Genomic DNA, 23602 nt, shown 5'->3' with positions numbered 1-23602 from the left:
TCTTAAAAAAAGCCCTTCATGTGTTAATGAAAACAGTACATCACATGTTTCAGCACACAGCCACCATCAGATACTATAAATGAAATGGGGGGGGGGGGGGGGGGGGGGAGAAACAGTTGATGAAATATTTAACTGTAAAACGAGAATCAAGAAAATAAACCACTAATCAGAAATTGTAGAATGAAGGCTTTCATGACCGGGTGACATGGCTGTTGATATACTTTCCGGGATTTGAGGTCGTGGTCCAAGAACTTTTTCTGCTCCTTACGTTTCATCCAGGACTGCGCTGGACTTCCTCAGAGGCGCTGCTCCACCGAGTCTTGCCGACTCGGCAAGACTTAGCGGAGCAGCGCCTCTGAGGAAGTCCAGCGCAGTCCTGGATGAAACGTAAGGAGCAGAAAAAGTTCTTGGACCACGACCTCAAATCCCGGAAAGTATATCAACAGTAATCAGAAATTGTTAAGGTGCAACGTAAGTGGAAATTTGGGACTAAGAATAGAAAATTGTTTGAAGACTCATATGTGGAATTTATTTCCTTGATTGTCACAAATTTCTCGCAGCTTTACACCTTGTCTATAACCAAATAATCCTATTGTGAATTCCATAGCTCTTTTTCACTTTTATTCTCTTCAAAACAGTTTTAAATCTGGATGAAGGCATGTTGCAATAGAATTTGTACTGGAAGTTATTGTATAGGTACAAATGAAATGCCATTGTTAAAATTTATAATTGTTAGGTTACTTAATGCAGCTAGAAAGGATAATAAAGAGGGCAAATGGTTATCAGTTATGGAATATGAGGAGAGCACGTAGCCTGGAGTTCTATATCAAAGCATTTGAGATTAAATGTATATGTGCGCCTGTTGCCCATGTATCATTCAACATTTCGGCCTCAAGTGTTACCTTTGAAGTTATCAGACACCCTGCTTCTCCAGGAAATAGTGGTAGACATGTGAGAGATGTATAAATCATTTTTATTGTTTCCACACATGTAGCAAAGATTATTTGAAGAAGAAAAATTCTAGAGGAGGACCTCAGTGTGCAAGGTACTGCAGATTGCCCCAGAGATAAGAAATGTGACCAAGTTACAGTATAACTAAAAGAAGCAATCCATATAATACCCACATTGTAACTGAGATTGACGGTTAACTTTTAACTTTGGTAAAAAGGAAGGAGTTGAAGATTTTCTATGTTACTTGAGACATCTTTGACTTATGGAATTTCATACAGTACCATGTAAAATGAGTGAATGTTTGCATTTCACATTAATGCCCGACTTCATGAATAGTATCATCTAAAAACCGGACAAATAACTACAACTTTAATTATAATGATTGATGGAGTAGTCAGTTGTCTTGAGTCTTGACATGATAGGTTGGTGGTCACTGGCCCAAAGTGGCTTTTCAGAACTTGAGTTCCACTGGGAAAACCTTTTTACTGTTGTGTATATCGAATATAGTGAATGTGAACTAGATCTGAGATATTCAGAATAGATCATTGCTTTTAGTGACATGCAGCAGACAATGCTCACAGCCTTTGAAAGGAGCTTGTGTGCATTGTCAAGCATGACTAAAATTTCATCCAGATTTTGATGGTGTCATTCAACAGTGTTAACGAAAACTAGGAAGTCCTTGTCATTACGAATAAGTCTCATCAACTGTGGTAACAAGTATGTGATTTCCTGTCTATTTCTTCCATGTAGAAATTGAAACATTGATAAATTCTTAGCATTTGTAGTTGTCTTACTATGTGGCAATTTCGAGCTGCCAGTTCATATTTTAGGTCTGTATTTGCTACTGTCAAATTTATTATTAATATGTAACTACTATATATACAGGGTGGAGAAAAATTGTGGCTCGAAATTTTAACCCTGGATAGCTAATTTATTTATTTATTTACACATCAAGTTCCGTAAGACTAAATTGAGGAGCAAATCTCCAAGGTCATGGAATGTGTCAGTACATGAAATACGTCATAAAACTAATAACAGTTAAAAATGAAATGTTTATGAACCTTAAAAACGTCAATCCACACATTTAAGTAAATGCAATCAACAATACAGCAAGAATCAGCTTACTTTTTCGAGGAAGTCCTTGACAGAATAGGAGGAGTGACTCATTAGGAAACTCTTCAGTTTTAATTTGAAAGCGCTTGGATTACTTTTAAGATTTTTGAATTCGAGTGGCAGCTTACTGAAAATGGATGCAGCAGTATACAACACACCTATCTGCACAAGAGTTACGGAAGTCTACTCGCGAACAGGGGTCAACAAGAGGTTGGTGGACCTACACCACTTATTGCCCGAACCGCCCGTTTCTGAGCAAAAAATATCCTTTTGGAATGAGAAGAGTTACCCCAGGATATAATACCATATGACATAAGCAGGTGGAAATAAGCAAAGTAGACTAATTTTTGTGTCAAACAATAGTAAAAATGGCAGCATTAAGTCTTTGAACAATATCCTGAATGTGGGCTTTCCGCAACAGTTTACTATCTGTCTGGACACCTAGAAATCTGAACTGTCCAGTTTCACTAATCATATGCCCATTCTGTGAAATTAAAATGTCAGTTTTTTTAAATTGTGTTAGAAACTGTAAAAACTGAGTCTTACTGTGATTTAGTGTTAGTTTATTTTCTACAAGCCATGAACTTAGGTCATGTACTGCACTATTTGAAACCAAACCAGTGTTGCACACAACATCCTTTACTACCAAGCTAGTGTCATCAGAAAACAGAAATGTCTTAAGTTATCCTTAATACTAGAGGGCATATCATTTTTATAAATAAAGAACAGGAGTGGCCCCAACACTGTTCGCTGGGGCACCCTCTACTTGTCAGTACCCCACTCAGATCCCACATCACAGCCATTATCAACATTGTGAGTAATAACCTTTTGCTGTTTGTTGCTAAAGTAAGAGGTGAACCAGTTGTGAGCTACCCCCCGTATTCAGTAATGGTCCAACTTCTGGAGCAATATTTTGTGATCAGCACAATCAAATGCCTTAGTTAAATCAAAAAATATGCCAAGTGTTCGAAACCTTTTGTTTAACCCATCCAGTACCTCACAGAGAAAAGAGAATATAGCATTTTCAGTTGTTAAACGACTTCTAAAGCCAAACTGTACATTTGATAGCAAATTGTGTGATATAAAATGATCAATTATCCTTACATACACAACCTTTTCAATAACTTTAGCAAACACTGATGGCATAGAAATAGGTCTAAAATTGTCTACATTCTCCCTTTTTATAAAGCGGCTTTACTACTGAGTACTTCAATCGCTCTGGAAACTGACCATTCTTAAAGGAAAAATTACAAATATGGTTAAATACAGGGCTAACATGTGCGGCACTACTTTAATATTCTGCTAGGTACTCCATCATAACCGTGAGAGTCCTTAGTCTTCAGTGATTTAATTATTGACTCAATCTCCCCCTTGTCTGTATCATAGAGGAGTATTTCAGACATCAGTCTCGGAAAGGCATTTGCCAAGAGAGTTATATGATTCCCCGTAGAAGCTAAATTTTTATTTAATTCAGCAGCAATACTCAGGAAATGATTGTTAAATACTGTATATATATATATATATATATATATATATATATATATATATATATATATATATATATATATATATATATATATCTGATTTATCAGTAACAGAAATATTTTTACTGTGAGCTGACTTTATATCGTCGACCTTGTGCTGCTGACCATATAGTTTTAATTTTATCCTGCGTTTTAGCTATTCTATTTGCATACCGCATACTCCTTGCTTTCCTAATAACATTTTAAGCACCTTACAATACTGTTTGTAATGGGCTATTGCAGCTTCATTGTGACTACTTCTAACATTTTGACATAATTGTCACTTTGTTCTGCGTGATATCCTTATCCCATTAGTCAGCCACCCAGGCTGCTAGTACCCCGTTTAGAACGTTCTAATGGAAAGCAGTTCTCAAAGAACGTGAGAAATGTGTTAAGGGAAGCATTATATTTATCATCCATGTTATTGGCACTATAAACATCCTGCCACTCTTGTTCCTTGTTAAGGTTTAAAAAACTCTCTATGGCTGTAGAATTAACTTTCCTACATAGTTTGTAATTACATGTGACATTTGTTTGAATACAAAAGCCTTTTAATGTTGTAATTTGTGCATCATGGTTTGAAAGGCCATTCACACTTTTACTAACAGAATGCCCATTTAGTAATGAAGAATGAATAAAAATATTATCTATGGCTGTGCTACTGTTCCCATGCACCCTAGTTGGAAAAAAAACACAGTCTGCATCAGATCATATGAATTTAGGAGATCTACCAACATCCTTTTTCTTACACCATCATGCACAAAATTTATGTTGAAGTCACCACATATAACTAATTTCTGGTACTTCCTACAAAGTGAATCAAGAGCCCTCTCTAGCTTGAGCAGAAATGCTCTGAAGTCAGAGTTAAGGGACCTATAAACAACAACAATTAGAAGTTTAATTTCATTAAATTCAACTGCCCCTGCACAACATTCAAATATCTGTTCAGTGCAGTGCTGTGATAGGTCTACAGACTCAAATGGAATACTGTTTTTTACGTACATAGCCCCCCCCCCCCCCCCCCCCCCCCCCACAAGGAACTCCTTGAAAAACAGCCTGCCAGTCTGTATCCTGCTAAAGGAAGCCTCTGAATTGTCAAATTATTTAAGTGGTGCTCCGACATATCAATAATTCCAGAGTCCACATGTGTAAGCAGTCCACAAACTTTATCTCTAATACATCTTATATTTTGATGAAATATGCTAATTCCTTCTCTGCTTGGAAACATGACATCCTCTGAAAGTGAGCCCTTAGTTAGGGGAACTTTATTTATGCAGGTATACCTATCAGCTGACTTCAATGTAAAAAAGGTACAGCTGTAATGCCAACTACTACAGGAATTTTACCATCAGTGATCCCTATGCTGTCATGTACAAGCTTTGCCAGCCTCCCCTTCCCATACCTATTGAGGTGCAGGCCATGTCTAGTGAAACCCGATCTACTGATAGACTCAACTGGCATCGCTGCAATGTAAACCATGCTCTCTGCCATCAGCGCCCTCTCCAGCCACCTTTTAATGTGCCTAACAGCCAAATTAAGATGAGGCTGATCATAAAAAGATGCTGGAACAGTTGCACAAAATGCACATTAGTGCCAGTAGTTGGAGTTGTTATCTTCACCAGGACACCACCTACATCATATTACTCGTCCCTATCAGGACTGTTCCCTGCTCCACCTACTATCAGTATCTGATCCTCCTCTGTAAAATTCCTATATGACTCCCTTATGCTGTCAGTCACTTGAGCCAACCCTGCACTATGTTTCACAATGCTGGTGACCTGGTACTCACTCCCCAACACTTCCTGCAACTGCTGGCCCATACCTCTACTGTGCGAACTACCTAGCTGCAGAACCTTCTTCTTTATGTTTGACTTTGCAACTAACTTAGGCCTCCTAACTGCTGAGGACTGCTGCATGTTCCCTACATCTACAGCTAAAAGAGGCAAGAGGCTCCTCTCCACTCAACTCTGGCAGTTGGTCAAATATATTGCATATATGCAAATTATAACTGTCTGAATACCCCCTCCTCCTAGCTGCCCTCTTGCCAACTGCCAGTTCCCATTCCCCACCACCCTTCAGCCTCCTCACCATATCTAGTTCCTCCTTTGCGCATTGTAACTGCACCTGCAGGGCACAGATCTTATGCTCCTGCTCCTCTATCAACTTATTTCTACTATAGATTCTACGTTCCCAGGAGAGGATATCGCTAGAATGCCCACTGATTGCCCCACTGCATTCCCCCCAATGAAAATACTTTGAACAAATCCCACATCGTAATCCAATACTCACAAACCTGCAACAGAGCCCACACTTCTCACCCATGGTAAAATTTTACAGTTCCTGAAAAAAAAAACTATACATCTACATTACCTAAGCTCAGTTACACCAGTATAATTATTTAAAGAATTAACAATAGCGGTCTCAAAAGTCTCTGTCTGCTAAGAAAGCATCTGTTCTTCTTTTGCTTGCACCTTTATCCTGCAGTTTCGCAGGGTCTGCATTGTTAGATTCAGATTTGGCAATGGTAATGTTAAGGTTAAGGGGTGGCCGGATGCCCTTCCTGTAGCCACCCCGTATCCCCCAAGATGGAATTTGTGTACCCCAGTTGTCTGCGTATAGTGTAGTTCATGGAATAGTGTGAACATGTTCAGATGTCTGTAACTGAGGTGGAATGTGGGGACCATCCCAGTATTCACCTAGCAGGATGTGGAAAACTGCCTAAAAACCACATCCAGGCTGGCCGGATGTTTGACTTTGCAACTAACTTAGGCCTCCTAACTGCTGAGGACTGCTGCATATTCCCTACATCTACAGCTACAAGAGGCTCCTCTCCACTCAACTCTGGCAGTTGGTCACCGGCCCTCATCGTTAATCTGCCAGGCAGATTCGATCCGGAGCCGGCATGCCTACCCAAGTCCAGGAAGCAGCACATTAGTGCTCTCGGCTAACCTGGCAAGTCTACTAAGAAAGCAACTACTTGTATTAATACTGCTACACCACAGCTAATACCAATACCAACAAAAATTCACAAAATTATTAGCTAAAACCAAAAATTCAAGCGGCCACTCGAACACTCAATGAAGTTAAAACACTGAATGAAAATTTAACTGAAATATTTCACTAGAAACAATAAGAAACATCAGCCCGAAAACTAAAGCACGAGATTTACTAAATGACTTCAATGCACAGAAAACTCTAAAAACACAGCGAGTGAACATTTCCAAACATTTATTAAATTGTTATTTTGCCACAAACAGCACGAAACACTGCTGAAAACTATCAAATTTAATAACTGTATAACAGAGCACAAATAACTTACATTTATACCCACTACATCTGCTACTGCACGCTGCAAAATGTAAACACACTACCGAGGCGTGAGTCTCGGACAAATGACATAAGCACACTCACGAATAACAGACCATTCAAGTCAATAACACTGGAAGAAAGACTGAGATAATGAACATCCTCTAATAAGTTACTTTTACAGCAAATACTAACACAAATAAACTTTAAAATAAGTAACTGAAGACTAAAACTTCATAAAATAATGACGGGCAACTTCAGCAGCGGTCCAGCACACGTGAAAGAGTGCAGCTCATCATATAGAGGAGATACTGAATTGCAGACAGGCACAACAAAAAGGCTGCTATAAGTATGAGCTTTTGGCCAAAAGGCCTTTTCTGAAGTAGAAAGCGCGCGCGCCCACACACACACACACACACACACACACACACACACACACACACACACACACACACAGAGAGAGAGAGAGAGAGAGAGAGAGAGAGAGAGAGAGATATTGTGGAATGCTCCTCTGTAGAAGATGCTTTATAATCCTGGAGTAAGACTAGCAACTGGAGCTCTCGTACAAGTCCATTTGACAGTCCTCTTGCAGAAGTAGCTGTCCCACCTTTGAGCGAGAAACATCAGCAATCCCTTGTTCCCTTGTTATCCCACTCTGTTCCAAAACCAAAGGATCCAGCTGCTCATGAATCAGCTCAAAGTAGGCAGAGTGTCAATGTGCAACTTGACCTGTGCAGGGAAACCTAGTTCCCCCACTTGGCTGTACAAACAAAACAACTTCTCAGATTCCCCTATGATATGTCCCCCACCGATTAACACATGTGGATGTGCTCGACAATCACAAAGAAAATACTATTCCATCATTTATCAATACGTATTTTACTTCTGCTTCATGATTATCCACATTATGGTGTCGTGTACTTGGTCCAAAAGTCAGTGATTGTGTTAGGCAACCACCACGAGCAACACACATTACCAAATGTATAGTGCATATTCAGTGCAAAACTGACAGGTACATCATTAGCTCTACAGTACATTTAGAATTCTTTGTACCCAAAACTATCTCATGCACAGTGCTTCCGTGAGTGAACTGCAGGCAACAGAACAATACTACACACACAACATAGCTGTCTCCAGTATCCATGACCTACTACACAATGTACTCAAAGCTGGAAATTATCTCCACATGGACAAAGCAAACAATGAATACACAGGTAGGCAGACTGAGGAGGCAACCAAAATGGCTACATTAAAACTGGAAATGCCAAGCCCTGTGTAAGGACACATCAGTGACATTGTATGATGAATGTCTGGGAAATGTAATAGCAAACTATCATATGCCCCAACAAATTGTGAACAATCAGAGAGACTGCTAAGGTATGACAAGTTTCACTCCAAGCCTCTAGAAAAGAAGCCATTGTCTTATGTGGCTTGCACATTAATCACACATGACTTGCACAAGAATTTATCCTGTGACAAGTGGACCCTCTCCAGTGTACCTGTGTAACATCCCTGATGGTGTCCTATGCCTTTGTGAAGTGTGTTTCTCTAGCTGATCTGTGACATGGGTTGAAGCTAGATACATCGTTGCCTCAAACACTGGGCAACAATGTGGCAGCTGCCATCTGCATGTTACATTTTTTATGGGAAATAAGGCACTATAACAAAATGCAGTGCCATCCCATTCTATGTTGATGCAGGAGGCGGGCATGCAGGGAGTGCCTTTTACTACAATTCTGGCTTCAGGGGGCCTCCAGCTATGGTACTCTCATGAAACAACATATATGACAACTTCAGGGCATAAAAGAATAATCATGTACCAAATTTTAGTGTGTTTAGAGGTGATAAAAGGAAACACTGGTTTTATATGACAAAAAAGTCACAAATGCTCTGTTTCCTCAGTAGGAATCCATAAAGGGTTTGATGCTGCTGATGTTCAGATGGCCGCCGAGTAAGTGACGCCAGAAACTATTTCCAGAAAGTGAAGTGATTTAGACAGGAATATAATTTAGTTTAACACCGACAACAAATTAAATACGTGCATTAGTGTATCGTTTAGTCTTCCCGTTAAAGGTTTCAAGTTTTCTTTGCCTATTTTTTCAGAAAACACGAAAAGATCGTAACTTTGCGAAGTCGCGTTTAGGCTTAAATTTTGTAAACGTGTTTGTTTCTTGTTGCATGGTAATTTGACTAGTTTCTCAGTAACAAATAAGTAAACTATCGTAAATAGCTTACAACTTCATTGTTTTAATACAGATTTCCGAAAAACAGCGTAACTTGATATCAGAAATTTGCTTATATACATTTGTTTATAGGCCTAATTCTCGTAACGTTTTTGGAGAATCAAACTTAAAGTATCTCATTTAATTGTCCTTTTTTTCATTCCATTGAGTGAGTGAAATATATAATAAATAGTGTATACCTTCATTGTTTTAATACAGATCTCAGAAAAATAGTGGAATTTTAAATCAGAAACTTGCTTATATATATTTGTGAATAGGCTTAATTCTTGTAACATCTTTTTTTGATTTTTGGTTATTTAATTGATTTATTCTAGCTAAAGTATTATTTTTGCCATGAGTCAGAAGTGCCTGACTTGCCGTAGAATTGTTAGTTCTGGGGTTTGGTGTGATGGATGCAGTAGTTTTTTTCATTGGGGGGATTGCAGTGGCGTAGGTGTCAGGAAAGTGGATCAGGCTCATCAGTGGTTATGTAGGATTTGCAGCAGAGATAGGAAGATAGTGGAACAGGAGGGGAAAATTGCTGCCCTTCAGGCTGAGTTAGGTCAGGCTAGGGAAGATCTGGACAGGTTAAGGAGGGAGAAGGGCAAAGAGAGGTGGCAACCGGTAACAGAAGGAACAGGCCTAGAACTAAGTCTGACAGTTTTGTGGTGGATGTCAAAAATAAGTTTGACCTGTTGCTTCAGTTAGAAACTGATGAGCCTCAAGCAGAGGTTGGTGTAGACAGGACACAACAAACTTTCAACAGGTAATTGAAAAAGAATGTAGGAAAGTCATCGAAAAGGAAGAAAGTTTTGTTGTTAGGCAGTTCTCAAGCCAGAGGTGTAGGCCAACTTCTGCAGGAGGAATTAGGACCAGAATACCAGGTCACAAATTTTTTTCAAACCAAGTGCTAGTCTGGATCAGGTTACAGAGGATTTAGGTTCACTCTGTAAAGGATTTACCAGGGAGAACACCGTGGTTATTGTGGGAGGGCCAGGGAACAGTATCGACAGAGATCCTGGGTACAGTATAGAGTGTGACCTGGTGAAGATTGCATCAGCATCGAGACACACCAATGTTGAATTTGTATCTGCCCTGAGACGCCATGACCGGCCTCATTTGAACTCTTCTGTTGGGAGAGTTAATTTGGAGTTGGAACGGCTGCTTGGGTCGGCTGTGGGGGCTCATATTGGTGTGGTTCCTGTTGATTCTCTCAGTAGGTGGGACTATACCAGGCACGGCCTACATCTCAACAGGGAAGGGAAGGGTAAACTAGCTGGGGTAATAGCAGGAAATTTAATGAATGATAAAATACCAGTGGTAACAGGTGTTGGAACAGCACCTTTTTTAGGATAGGTAAGACAGAAAGATGTCAAGTTCTACGAGAGGTCAGGATTGAAACAACAATCACCAGAAATTTTATCTCCACCAAGTTGTATCTCAGTCCTAGGTAATTGCATTGATGAATTTAAGTCACCCAACCCAGTTGACATAATCTGCCTCTCTGAACACCATGTGACCACTGGTATAGGAACTAGGCCAAACCACAATGAGAAACTCAGACAGGAGAGTACTGCAAATGTTAGTCTAAGCAAAGGTTCTCATAAAAGTATAATTAAAAATAATGTAAGTATATTTCATCAAAATATTGGGAGTTTAAAGAATAAAATAGATGAGCTTCTGGTTTGTTTAGAAGCTGAGGATGAAATAGATATACTATGCCTGTCTGAGCATCACATTGTTAGTGATATAGATAAGGTAAATGTAAGTGGATATAAGCTCTCTGCACATGTAATTAGAGAAAATATGGAGAAAGGAGGAGTTGCCATATACGTCAAAAGTTATCACTGTGCAAAAAGTACAGAAACAAAAAAAGTTTTGTGTAGAGAAACATATAGAAGCATGTGCCTGTGGGCTTAAATTAAATAAAGGCACATTTATAATTTTAACTGTATACAGGTCCCCATCGGGAAATTTTCATCCATTTCTGAAAAATTTGGACTCCTTGTGCTATCTGTCAGACAGGGGGAAGCAAATTATTATTTGTGGGGACTTCAATGTAGATTCTCTGAAAGAGGGTAATAGGAAAAATAACCTTGAAGTAGTACTCGGTTCTTTCAATTTGACACCCATTATTGATTTTCCTATTCGGGTGGTAAAGGATAGTAGCTCACTGATAGATAACTTCTTTATAGACCAAGATAAGTTTAACCAGATAAATGCTCAGCCTGTTGAGAATGGTTTTTCTGATCATGGTGCACAGCTAGTTACAATATATGACATAGCTCCATTCAGCAGTACTCAACAGTCCTCCAAAGTAGTACATTCAGTCAACGATTTAACAATTGCAGATTTCAGGAAAAGCCTACAGCAGTTAGACTGGGATGAGGAACCTGATGCCAAGTTAAAATATAATTTATTTTATGACACTTTTGTAAATGCATTTGAAAACTGCTTCCCCAAGAAAATAGTTAAATATGCTCGTAAGAAACCATGTAACAAACCATGGCGTACTAAGGGTATAAAAATATCTTGTAACCTGAAAAGGGAAATGTATCTGACAGCAAGAAAGAGTAGTGACCCTGAAACTATAAAAACATTATAAAAACTACTGTGCTATATTAAGAAAAGTTATTAAAAATCCAGAAGTATGTGTATCATGTCTGAAATCAGCAACTCTGATAATAAAATTAAAACAATTTGGAATATTATTAAAAGAGAAACAAATCAACCAAGAGCACAGGAGAACAGTATTACCATCAAATTGAATGAAAACTTTACGAACAAAAAGTCAGAATTTGAAAATATTTTTAATAATTATTTTCTAAATGTTGTGGATGTAGTAGGATCCAGGTGTTCATTGGAAGATGCTAGGCTGTTAATGGAAGAGGCCATACCTATGCAATTTGGTACAATTGAAATCTCACCCACTTCTCCCTCTGAAATTCGGAAAATAATAAACTTGGTTAAAAGCAAAAACTCACATGGAATTGACGGCATTTCCAGCAAAATACTAAAAGCTTGTTCTTAACAGATAAGTAAGATTCTCAGCCACCTGTGTAATAGCTCTCTGGAACAGGGCATTTTCCCTGATAGACTGAAATATGCTATTGCTATTCCTTTGCATAAAAAAGGGGATAAATCTGATGTCAACAATTACCATCCAATCTCCCTTCTAACAGCTTTATCCCAAATTTTTGAGAAAGTAATGTATTCAAGAGTAGCTTCACATATCTGTAAAAATGACGTACTAACAAAATGTCAGTTTGGTTTCCAGAAAGGTTTTTCAACAGAAAATGCCATATATACTTTCACCAATCAAATTATGAATGATCTGAATAACCGAACACCACCCATTGGGATTTTTTGTGATCTCTCAAAGGCTTTTGATTGTGTAAATCATGAAATTCTGCTATAGAAGCTCAAGTATTGTGGCATGAGTGGGACAGTGCACAAATGGTTTAATTCATACATAACTGGAAGAGTGCAGAAAGTTGAAATAAGCAATCCTCATAATATGCAAAGATCAGCACATTCCTCAAACTGGGGAACTATCAAGAGTGGGGCTCCACAAGGGTCAGTCTTGGGTCCTTTGTTGTTCTTAATATATATTAATGACTTGCCATTCTATATTCGTGAAGAGGCAAAGTTAGTTCTCTTTGCTGATGATACAAGTATAGTAATCACACCTGACAAATAAGAATTAACTGATGAAATTGTCAATAATGTCTTTCAGAAAATTACTAAGTGGTTCCTTGTAAATGGACTCTCACTGAATTTTGATAAGACACAGTACATACAGTTCCGTACAGTAAATGGTATGACACCATTAATAAATATAGACCTTAATCAGAAGCATATAGCTTAGGTAGAATATTCAAAATTTTTAGGTGTGTCCATTGATGAGAGATTAAATTGGAAGAAACACATTGATGATCTGCTGAAATGTTTGCATTCAGCTACTTATGCAATAAGGGTCATTGCAAATTTTGGTGATAAACATCTTAGTAACTTAGGTTACTATGCCTATTTTCACTCATTGCTTGTGTATGGCATCATATTTTGGGGTAATTCATCATTGAGGAATAAAGTATTTATTGCACAAAAGCGTGTAATCAGAATAATAGCTGGAGTCCACCCAAGATCATCCTACAGACATTTATTTAAGGATCTAGGGATATTCACAGTAGCTTCTCAGTATATATACTCTCTTATGAAATTTGTTATTAACAACCAAAACCAATTCAAAAGTAATAGCAGTGTGCATAACTACAATACTAGGAGAAAGGATGATCTTCACTATTCAAGATTAAATCTAACTTTGGCACAGAAATTGGTGAATTATACTGCCACTGAAGTCTTTGGTCACTTACCAAATAGTATCAAAAGTCTGACAGATAATCAACAAGTATTTAAGAAGAAATTAAAAGAATTTCTGAATGAAAACTCCTTCTATTCCATAGAGGAATTTCTAGATATAAATTAAGAAAAAAAAAAAATAAAAACAAAAAATAAAAAAGTTGTTATATTACCTTAATTATGTTGTTAAATTAACTTAATTATGTCATGTATTGGAAAATTTGACTCGTTCCACATCATTACGAAACATCGTATTCATGATCCATGGAACTAGTATTAATATAATCTAATCTGTCCAAACTGTCATGTGATGAATGTTCTTTTAGAGATATTGAAAATTACATCTGTTTGTGTTAATATACAGCTGCACATCTGAAATTTGTGAGCTAATGATTTTTTAACATGCTTAAACAACCAGGTGTTATGTGATAGTGGCGGAACAGACAATCAGTTCTCCTATAGCGTCTTATCAGTGTCTTGTAAACCAAACATTTCATCTCTCCCCCACAAAACGGAGTTGACATGATTAAGGTGGGGAGAATGTGGTGGCCACCATGCTAGCTCTCCCCTCAGAGTTAAACTGATGCGTTGCTCAAGTCGACACAGGGAAAAGAGTGATCAGAGTTTACAAAACTTTATTGACCATGAAAAGAAAATGTCTGCTTAGATGGTAATAACAAAATCACAATTACAATGTCTCACAAGTATGAAGAATTTACTGTATGGTGATTTCACAGTCTGACAAAGTAACATAGTTGGGATCTTCATAGACAAGTCCGATGAAGCTGTCCTGAATAACATCAGCCTAGGAACAGAAAGGTCTGTCCTGGATACCATCCAATTGCACCAAGGGAAATAATGATCAATGCTGAATATAGTGGCATTTGTCTCTATGATGGACTTTGAGAGTGTCGTAAATATGATGGGGTGAATAGTGCCCACCAGGAGGCTAGGAGAATCTCTCGAAGCTGCAAGAAGTGACTTATGTAGCTCTGGCACCAACCTTTACAGAGGTCGGCGGCGGAATACTCGTGGCACTATTTTCTGGTCATCTGTGGGGTGGGCACATATAGATCCCTTGAATATGGTGGTCTCTGCTAGCCCTGGTACCTCCACCTGGTGTCCGTCCATGACTGTGGCAGGGCAAGGCCTGTAGGGACCATGTAGGCTGCACGCATACCCAAGGTGCCCCTAAGGTTGCTGATCACTTTTGGGAAGATTGATAGTATAGCACGAAAAATTGGAGAAAACATTGTTTAAATGTTCTCTGACATCAACAGCAAAGTTTGGTGGGTCCTCATCATTCTGGAACTCTTAATTGCTGCTAGAGTGTTAGCCAGACATTTCCAGTATTACTTCATGGAGAAAGATATCGTAATTTCTTCTACCAAGCGTGTTAGGCAGAAGATACGACCCAGTGAAGTGGTTGTGAACAGTACTAGCCACACATTTATGGTAAATCTGTGGTCGTGGTGAAACATAAAAGTTGCTATATGATTTTCCAACACTCAGGTATGACTGTTGTGGCTGTCGAGTATTCCTCCCATCTTGAAGGCAGCCTTGTCAGTAAACAAAACACACGTTTGGAAGTCAGGGATGTTTATGTTAATAAACAACTGGCATCTGCATGTGCTAATGATTGGCATAATTCCATACATTGTTGAAAGTTGTCAGCTGATAGGTATTGTACCTTCTGATCCTGAATGGCAATATTCATATCTCATGGGGGCATTCCACACATTGATGTTAAAGATGCTTAGTTCCTTGATGTGCAAGTGCTGGCATTGTCCTCAAACTGAACAGTTCCCACACTATGAAGTCTATCAATTACACTTTTGGTGTAGTCTAAGGGACCCTGTCTTACAAAGATGTTTATCAGGTCTCTGAAATTACACGATTTGGTAACATCCTTTCTGGAAATTGTTCTACATACAGGCACTTTGCTGCACGACTGCAACATCGTGCCTCCCCACGAATGAAATGCAGGTCAGCTAACTCAGTTAATGTGCAGTCAGCCATCAAAAACATATAAATAGTAGTATAAACTTTCATGTAGATGCAATTTAACATAAACAGTGTTAGACTAATTGTTTATCCAGGGAAGTTGACACTAGTAACAATAATAGAAGCTAACCCTTCCTAGCAGTAAGATGTAACTGTGTTGCAAATCACATTCCAGAATCAGTGTGTTGCATATGAATTCGCCTAAACAGCTGTGAATGTTGGCCTAAGGGAAGTCCAGCGTCAAACCCTTCAGTGATGCCTAGCAGGGAAACGGTGTACCTGTGACAATTGTGTCACATAACAAAAGTGTTTCTTTTTACCTGCTTTAATAGCCCTACAAATCTGTATATGTAGTATCTTACACAGTGTATATACACCATGTTTTTACTTTGTGTGTGATGTTGATCGGGAGAGTGTGGGATGATGTACTTCTCAGCATTGGTGCTATTAGTGCCACCCCCACTTACCTCATAGCTGTGACCATATCTACACTGGCAAACATTTGCTCTCCATTTCCTCCATAATAATTTTATTACAATTTTTAGATATGTGTATCACCTTTTGTGATCCTATTTTATAGAAGTCACACATTACAGGCATTATCTAAGGTCGTTGTCTGAGGTGTGGCCTTGTATAGACATAAGAGGTGGCCAATATACACTTCACACAACAAGAGAATAGAAGTTTTTAAATGTGATACTGAAGGATAATTTTGAAGATTAAATGCATAGGTCGATAATTAATAGCAGATGCAGCACAGAACACTGAATTGCATGACCCTGAAGAGAAAGTCATATGGCAAGAAAAGATGTCCATGTATGTATGTTGCTAAAATATCGATTAACTGGTGTTGGTCATATCTGTAGGATCGTGCCACAATGTACACGTGTGTGTGTGTGTGGGGGGGGGGGGGGGGGAATTAAACAATCATCCAGAGAAACAACTAAAGTGAGAGCATATGCCTCCTTTACTTCAGAGTGAAGCAGAAGTAAATAATTTGATAACTGAGACAGAATTTCTGTAGGTTATCAACAAATTCTATTCCTGTATTCTTAAAAGAGTATTAGAAACATGCTTGCTTTTTTTCCCAGCGTATTGCATATGTTTTGTCATCACATTTTCTTGTGACTTTGGAGGCTCAAATGTTGCCCAGCCATCAGCTCATTCCCTTGCCTTATCAATTCCAGCCCTCTGGTGGTCAGTAGCTTAAAAATTATGCATGATCTTTAAGGATTCTATAGGCAACTGGCAATCTTCTTTCTTATGGTCTTGTCACTAAATTTGTTCCGATTTGGTGAGAAGCACTGCAACGAAGTTGGGCAAATTCCCACAATGTTGACAACCTCTGCTAGCATCTATCAGCATCAAACATCCAATTAAGACAGCTAGTTAGCCTGGTAAAGAGAAATTCACAGCACCTCTTCTTATATCCAGTTATTGCAGAATATGAAGTGAGTGTTATGAAGAGTGTCATAGCCCAAGATCAGTAAGGCAGCTTAAATAACATGCATGTGTTGTATGCGTTTTCTCAGTTCTTATCCTTGTTATTGCTGTATACTATTCAAAATTTATACTTAAGTGTTAATATCCATTCTTGTGCATACCACTGCCCTTTTCTGACACTGTAGGAACTGCTTTTTTGAAGCAGTTGAGCAACTCGTCAGTCTAGTCCATTTCTCCATCAACAGTATGCCATTGCTGATATAGTCTTTCATCTCTCCATGCACACCTCCAACTGATGGCTAGTCCCTTCTAAGACTGTAGTCAAGATGATATTGGAGTTTATTGCTGAGCTGTTGTATTGCAGCTATTGTAGTGTAAGGTGTTTTAAACCCTACCAGTCACAAACTTCCAGATATCCTTACGTGAACAACATTGAAGTTTATATGGTGTGAAACTTCATTTAATTTAGGAAAGAGATTGAAATTGGAGAGTGACAAGTCTGATGTGCATGGTGAATATAGTACTGTACAGAGATACAACTTCCTTCACTCATTTTTGCCTGCGCTTTAAATGTGTGCTCTAACATAGTCTTGTTGCAAATATGTGTGACTTTGAAATCTCCATGAGTACCATTTGAAAACTTAAAGTGTATGTCTGTAAGAAGTCAAATTTATTGGTCACCCTTATTTCCATAAAATCAATAATGATAACAAAATCTACATTGGGCAGGATTGATGATTTAATTTTTCCATCTAATGGTTGGGTTTAAAATTGTTTTCCTTTGGAAAGTTTCTGTGGTACTACTTCATAGACTGATGTTTGTTTACTTTGTAATGATATCAATAATAAAATGAATAGCCAAATTTTTAAAAGTACTGTAAGCAGTTGGGCTAGTACTAACAAAGTAAATACTGCAAGAACAAAGATACTTCAAATAAAATCATATCAGATACATAAATCTTGCATACATACAGGCTTTACTGCATGGTGCATTGTGTTAGTTGTGCTGTTGACCTAATTTCAATGTTTGTCTGCCTTAAGATACACCAGTCCTCCGGGAGCAACTGTAGGAAGTGTTACAAAGGGCAGATAATGTACAAGTATTACTAGCCACTAGTTTTATTCCATACTCAATAGGTGTTCAGAAATAACACAGGTTTCTCCATATGAGCCTGAATTTCTTTAATTTTGCTGCCTTGGTGATGTGTATTTAGAAAATTTAATTGTTCTTTGTGTTTTCTCAGGTGGTGTGCTAACGAAAATTTAAGAGCAAATCTTCTTCTGAACCACAACATCTTTGATTTAGCATCTGCCTCTGAAGTCTCTTGAGTATATCTGTGACATTTTATTGTCATATAAACAAAGTGGTAACAATATGTGACAATGTGAATATTTTAAGCAGTGCTCTCCACATATGATTGAATTTTTCTAAGTATTTTCCAAGTCAATCGTAAATGTATTACTGCATTTGATTTTTGGAATGTTAGCAGCCAATCATTGCACCAAATGGTGATATTCTGCAAGGTTTTGAGTGTAATACCCTTACCTCCCGAGTTCAGCTATAGCAAGATGCTCATACAGTGTGCTAAAGTAAAATATCATACTAATCTACATGGAACAATTCAAATGGCAGCTTTTGTAGTAACTTACTACTTCTTCTTCTGTAGTTTTACTTCACATAATAACTGTTGATTTGCTGGTTGGAAACACTCATATCTGCTAACTCATTGAATTTCTAATGGTGCTCAAAGTAGTTCTCTCTCTCAAATTACAACTTGTTAATTTGAGAATTTCTGCTGTATTACTGGACAAATTTTGTAGGATATTGTACTACACCTTTAAATGTCTTACTCTCACTCTAAAAGTTTTGGAGTATCTTTAGCGAAAATTCATAATTTATGGTATTGTTTCCATTTTAACATTACACTGAGATGACAAAAGTCATCGGATAGTGATATGCACATATACAGATGGCAGTAGTATCTCGTACACGAGGTATAAAAGGGCAGTGCATTGGCAGAGCTGTCATTTGCACTCTGGTGACTCATGTGAAAAGGTTTTCGATGTGATTATGGCTGCAAAGTGGGATTTAGCAGACTTTGAATGTGGAGTGGTAGTTCGAGCTAGATGCATGAGACATTCCATTTCAGAAATCGTTAGGAAATTCAAGTGTGTGTGTGTGTGTGTGTGTGTGTGTGTGTGTGTGTGTGGAGTTGTCAGTGTTAATAGATAAACAACAGTGCATGAAATAACCACATAAATCAGTGTGGGACATTTGAGGAACACCACCACTAGGACAGTGCTGTAAGATTTGGCATTAATAGAATATGGCAGCAGATGACCAACACGAGTGCCTTTGCTAACAGTACAAAATTGCCTCCAGTCACTTTTTTGAAGTCATGACCATATCACTCTGACCCTAGGTAACTGGAAAACTGTGGCCTGGTCAGATGAGTCCCAATTTCAGTTGGTAAGAGCTGATGGTAGGGTTTGAGTGTGTCACAGATCCCAAGAAGCCATGAGCCCAAGTTGTCAACAAGACACTGTGCAAATTGGTGGGGGTTCCACAATGATGTGGACTGTGTTTGCATAGAATGGTTTGGGATCTCTGGTCCAACTGAATCGATCATTGGCTGAAAATGGTTATGGTCAGCTACTTGGAGACTATTTGCAGCCATTCTTGGACTTCATGTTCCTAAACAATAATGGAAGTTTATGGATGACAATGTGCCATGTGACTGGGCCACAGTTGTTCATGATGGGTTTGGAGACCAAGCTTGACAATTCGAGCAACTGATTTGCCCACCCTGATTGCCCGACATCGATCCCTTTGAAAATTAATGGGACATAATCAAGAGGTCAGTTCCAGCACCAGCAACACTTCTGCAGTCATAGACGGCTATAGAAGCAACATGGCTCAGTATTTATGCAGGGGCTTGCAACGACTTGTTGAGACCTTACCACACCGAGTTACTGCATTATGCTGAGCAAAAGGAGGTCTGACATGATATTAGGTGGTATCCCATTACTTTTGTCACCTCAATGTACGTAAAATCTGAAGCAGAACTGTTTCTACATGGCAGATCTGAATTCATTTTTCTTTATTAATAAATTAAATACTGAAATGAGAAATTTTTGAGTGGTGTTATTTTATTTCCAGCTGCAGTTGAACAGTGATAAGTCTGTTGAAATGTTAATCCTGTACTAGGATGTAAAATTAGTAAATGATCATAGTTACACTGAACAACAAATTTGAAGTGAGAGTGTGTAAATTACATGGTTTTGAGTTAGTTATGTTTATTTCAGTATAAAATGATACAAAATCATCATCTTCATAAATATTTAGCTCTAGTAATCTGCATTTTTGTATAAATAACTCACTCTCTAAGTATGCATTCACGTTTCAAGATTCGGCGTAACAAATTTTAAGTGGTATATTTACTTGACTTATGTTAAGTGTTATGCATTGCTAAATTTCAGTGACATTCTGGTAGTATAAAAGTAAAATATTAAGAAAAAATGAAGGTAATGTTACATGAATGAAAATACTTTGTAAGTCTACTTTGTAGCAGAACTATGTGAAGCACAAAAGAAAATATATAAATTAACTGGTCACAAATATAGATAAAGAATTTCAACTGTTAAATGTCCATATTTACAGTACATTCAATTGCATATTTTATTCAGAGATAAATTCAGAAGATGACCATTTTTGCTTGGCTTGACGTTTATCCACATACTCGGGAACTTCCCTTATGACCGTCCAGCAGCAGCAGCAGGAGTAGTAGTAGTAGTAGTAGTAGTAGTAGTAGGGCTCCACTTTCCGGCATACCTCTTGTCAAATGTGGCAATATCGTGATGAAATCGCACCCCATGTTCATCACGTACTGCACCTCAATCTTTGGAGAAGAAGTCAGGATGAGTATGTAAGAAAGGCATTTCCAATGACATGCTGCTACCAAGTTTTTCGTAAGATGACAACATGTTATCTACAATCTCCTTGTAATTGATTGCTTGTTTGTTCCCTAAGGACTGTAAACAGGCGGTCTTAAAACATTCCCAGGCATGCTTCTCATCACCTTGTACGATTCCATCAAAAGTATGGTCTCTAAAAAGCTCTCGAATCTGTGAGCCTACAAAATGTTGCACACAAGTAAGACCAGGGACAATAATATAATCCATTGTTACTAGTTATTATGACTTTCACAAACCATTGTAATATTTGATTTTAACTTAACATAAAAATCTGTATATAATTATCTCACCGTAATAAAACAGTGTAAAATGAAAACTAGAGCTAATTTTGAATTGGGTTTGTGATATTCACTATCAGCACATTAGAATTGATAGGAATTGGCTATTTTCATTGTTGCTCAGTGTTATTTTCATTTTAGTGGTTACTGATTGGCATTTTCTGGAATGTCATTCCAGTAGTCTACCTAAAAGTTGATCCTGCTGAATACTTGTCCAGAGAAATATGAACTGCAAAAGTGTTCACTATAGAATTTGTAGGCATTTTTTCTATCAGTGTACTGTGAAATATGCTGAGATGGTAACAGATGCTACCCATCCTGCATGTGATAGCAGATTCATTAGATTTTGGGAAGTAACTTTCTTCTAACATCTAAATAAGAATTGGTGGATTGATTCCATCTTTTCTTTCCACACAGGTTTTTCTGCTTCTTGGTGATTCGTCGAAGTGTTCATGCCCATCTGCCTGTTCCCTAATGCTAGTTCCAGAGGGAATTTTCCGTAGGTCAGTTGTTAGATTGTGAAATTGTTGTTTAGGAGGTACCCTCTAAGATTAAATAAAGGAAAAACAACAAAGCCTATGAACACACTTTTGTATCTTAAATTGTTTTGGGAGTTGATAATCGTTTAAAAACAAGCTGTCTGCATCATATCTTCACAAGGTTGTTATTTTTACAATGAAATTCTTTATTTAATGTGTTCTTGATTTCTGTATATAAACCTTATACGCGTATGAATGGTGTACTGAATGAAATGGGACATTCTGTTAACAGATGCAGCCAGGTAATCCAGTGGCAACTGTTGTGGAAGCTGCAGCAACTGAAGCTCGTTACTCATATGAAACGTGCACAAACAGTCCCCGAAATAATGAGAATCCTGCGCCTAATTCAGAAGTAGGTGTTTCTCAACAAGTTTCAAAAGTCGAAGATGGCAGTACTCAGTGCAGCGAAACAGACTTCAACAACAAGGTATCTAATAAATAACACTACATTTACAATTTTACTAACTTCCTGCATTTTATTGGGCTATTCCGTATATGCTTTTGAGGATGTTTTTTACATCTGCTACAAAATAATGCAACCAATGAGGAATTTTGTTTTGAGAGCTATATTTTCATCAGCTGTTGATTCAAAACAAAAGCCTAAGCAAAGTTTTAATAATGAAAGTAAATCGTAGCTAGAATCTTAATAGCTCTATAAGGGTAAAAATTATCATAGATAAATCGTATACAGTTACAGCCAATCAATCATCACCAATTCACCATGGTATACTGAAAGTATGGCTATGTGAGGGTAGATAACTGCTTACTGAATAGAGCGAGCATTGAGCAACAGACAAGTGTTCTGAAAAAGACTGATTACCAGTAGAGCTCCGAGAAAAAGTCCTTTTGTTAAAGATTTTGTGAAAAGTGATCTGTTAATTAATTGCATATATTCATATAACAGTCTTTTACATACAGTGTTAAAGAACAGATTTGGTGTGGTCTGTGGGAAAAGATTTGATATTTGCTGAAAATCGCTTTCGCCTTAACCTGATTTTTTTTAAAAGAGTAAGTACAAAGTTGATAAATGTGAGATGATGTAATTGACCGATATTATGTGTATATCGTGACATTAAATGATTACTAGCCAGTGACAAAAACTGCTTGAAACCAAATGTGATCATAAAAATTCTTTTCATTGGCAACTAGTAGTAATATTTGCTTTAATCTTCTCATTGAGTTGGAATACACTATAGTCTACAGAATTTATAGAATTGTGTGCTATGCTTATTTGTCCAGAAAAGAGGTAAAGTTGTGTGAAAAATAATTCAAATAGTAGCGAGAACGAATTCCCCACAAGAAAGATGACTACTTCATTGCCTCATAGGCTGTTTTTCGTACTTAACTACCTTCCTCAGACATAAGATTTGGTCCATTTGTTTATACTTTTTACTTACTTTTATCATTCATTGCTGTTTCATTTTCCTGTTTGATTCATTTTTTAACATATTCTGACTAATCAAGATTATCAACTTCTATTGATGTAAGGGATCTCCCCAGGAAGTTAACATTACACGTATTCTAAATGTATACAATTTATTAATTGTCTATGTTTTGATAATACAAGGAAAAATAAAATAAACAAAAAGAAATTGGTTACATTAATTTCTGTCTTCACTGTCATTATTCAGAGGTTATGGTTACTGTCGGACCTGAGACAGAGCTGTCCTTTCAATTTTTTTTTATTTTTTTTATTTTTTTTATTTTTTTAACACAGCTGATTTCACCTCCATAGTGACGTGAGAATGTTACAATGTCTCTTGCTTCCAAACATATCATCTGCCCACTGTTCTCTCATTGGCTCTGTAGAACCATCTGCTGACACACCCATAATCATTCCCATCATATCTCACAGTGAGTGTTGACAGTGTTGCTGTACAAAATGTGCA

The 23602-nt window shown here is 37.7% G+C and overlaps 1 protein-coding gene across 1 annotated transcript in view; it reads left to right on the top strand.

The window, feature by feature from the left end:
• Positions 1-23602, top strand: part of LOC126298357 (zinc finger protein 85-like) — a 99643-nt gene that overhangs the window by 34710 nt on the left and 41331 nt on the right. The window contains exon 4 of the mRNA XM_049989651.1: positions 21946-22140. Within this exon, the coding sequence (XP_049845608.1) occupies positions 21946-22140 (195 nt within the window). The remainder of the gene's footprint in view (positions 1-21945; positions 22141-23602) is intronic.

This window comes from Schistocerca gregaria, chromosome X, assembly GCF_023897955.1.
Source record: "Schistocerca gregaria isolate iqSchGreg1 chromosome X, iqSchGreg1.2, whole genome shotgun sequence".
NCBI lineage: Eukaryota > Metazoa > Arthropoda > Insecta > Orthoptera > Acrididae > Schistocerca > Schistocerca gregaria.
This window is presented reverse-complemented; position numbering and strand designations above follow the sequence as displayed.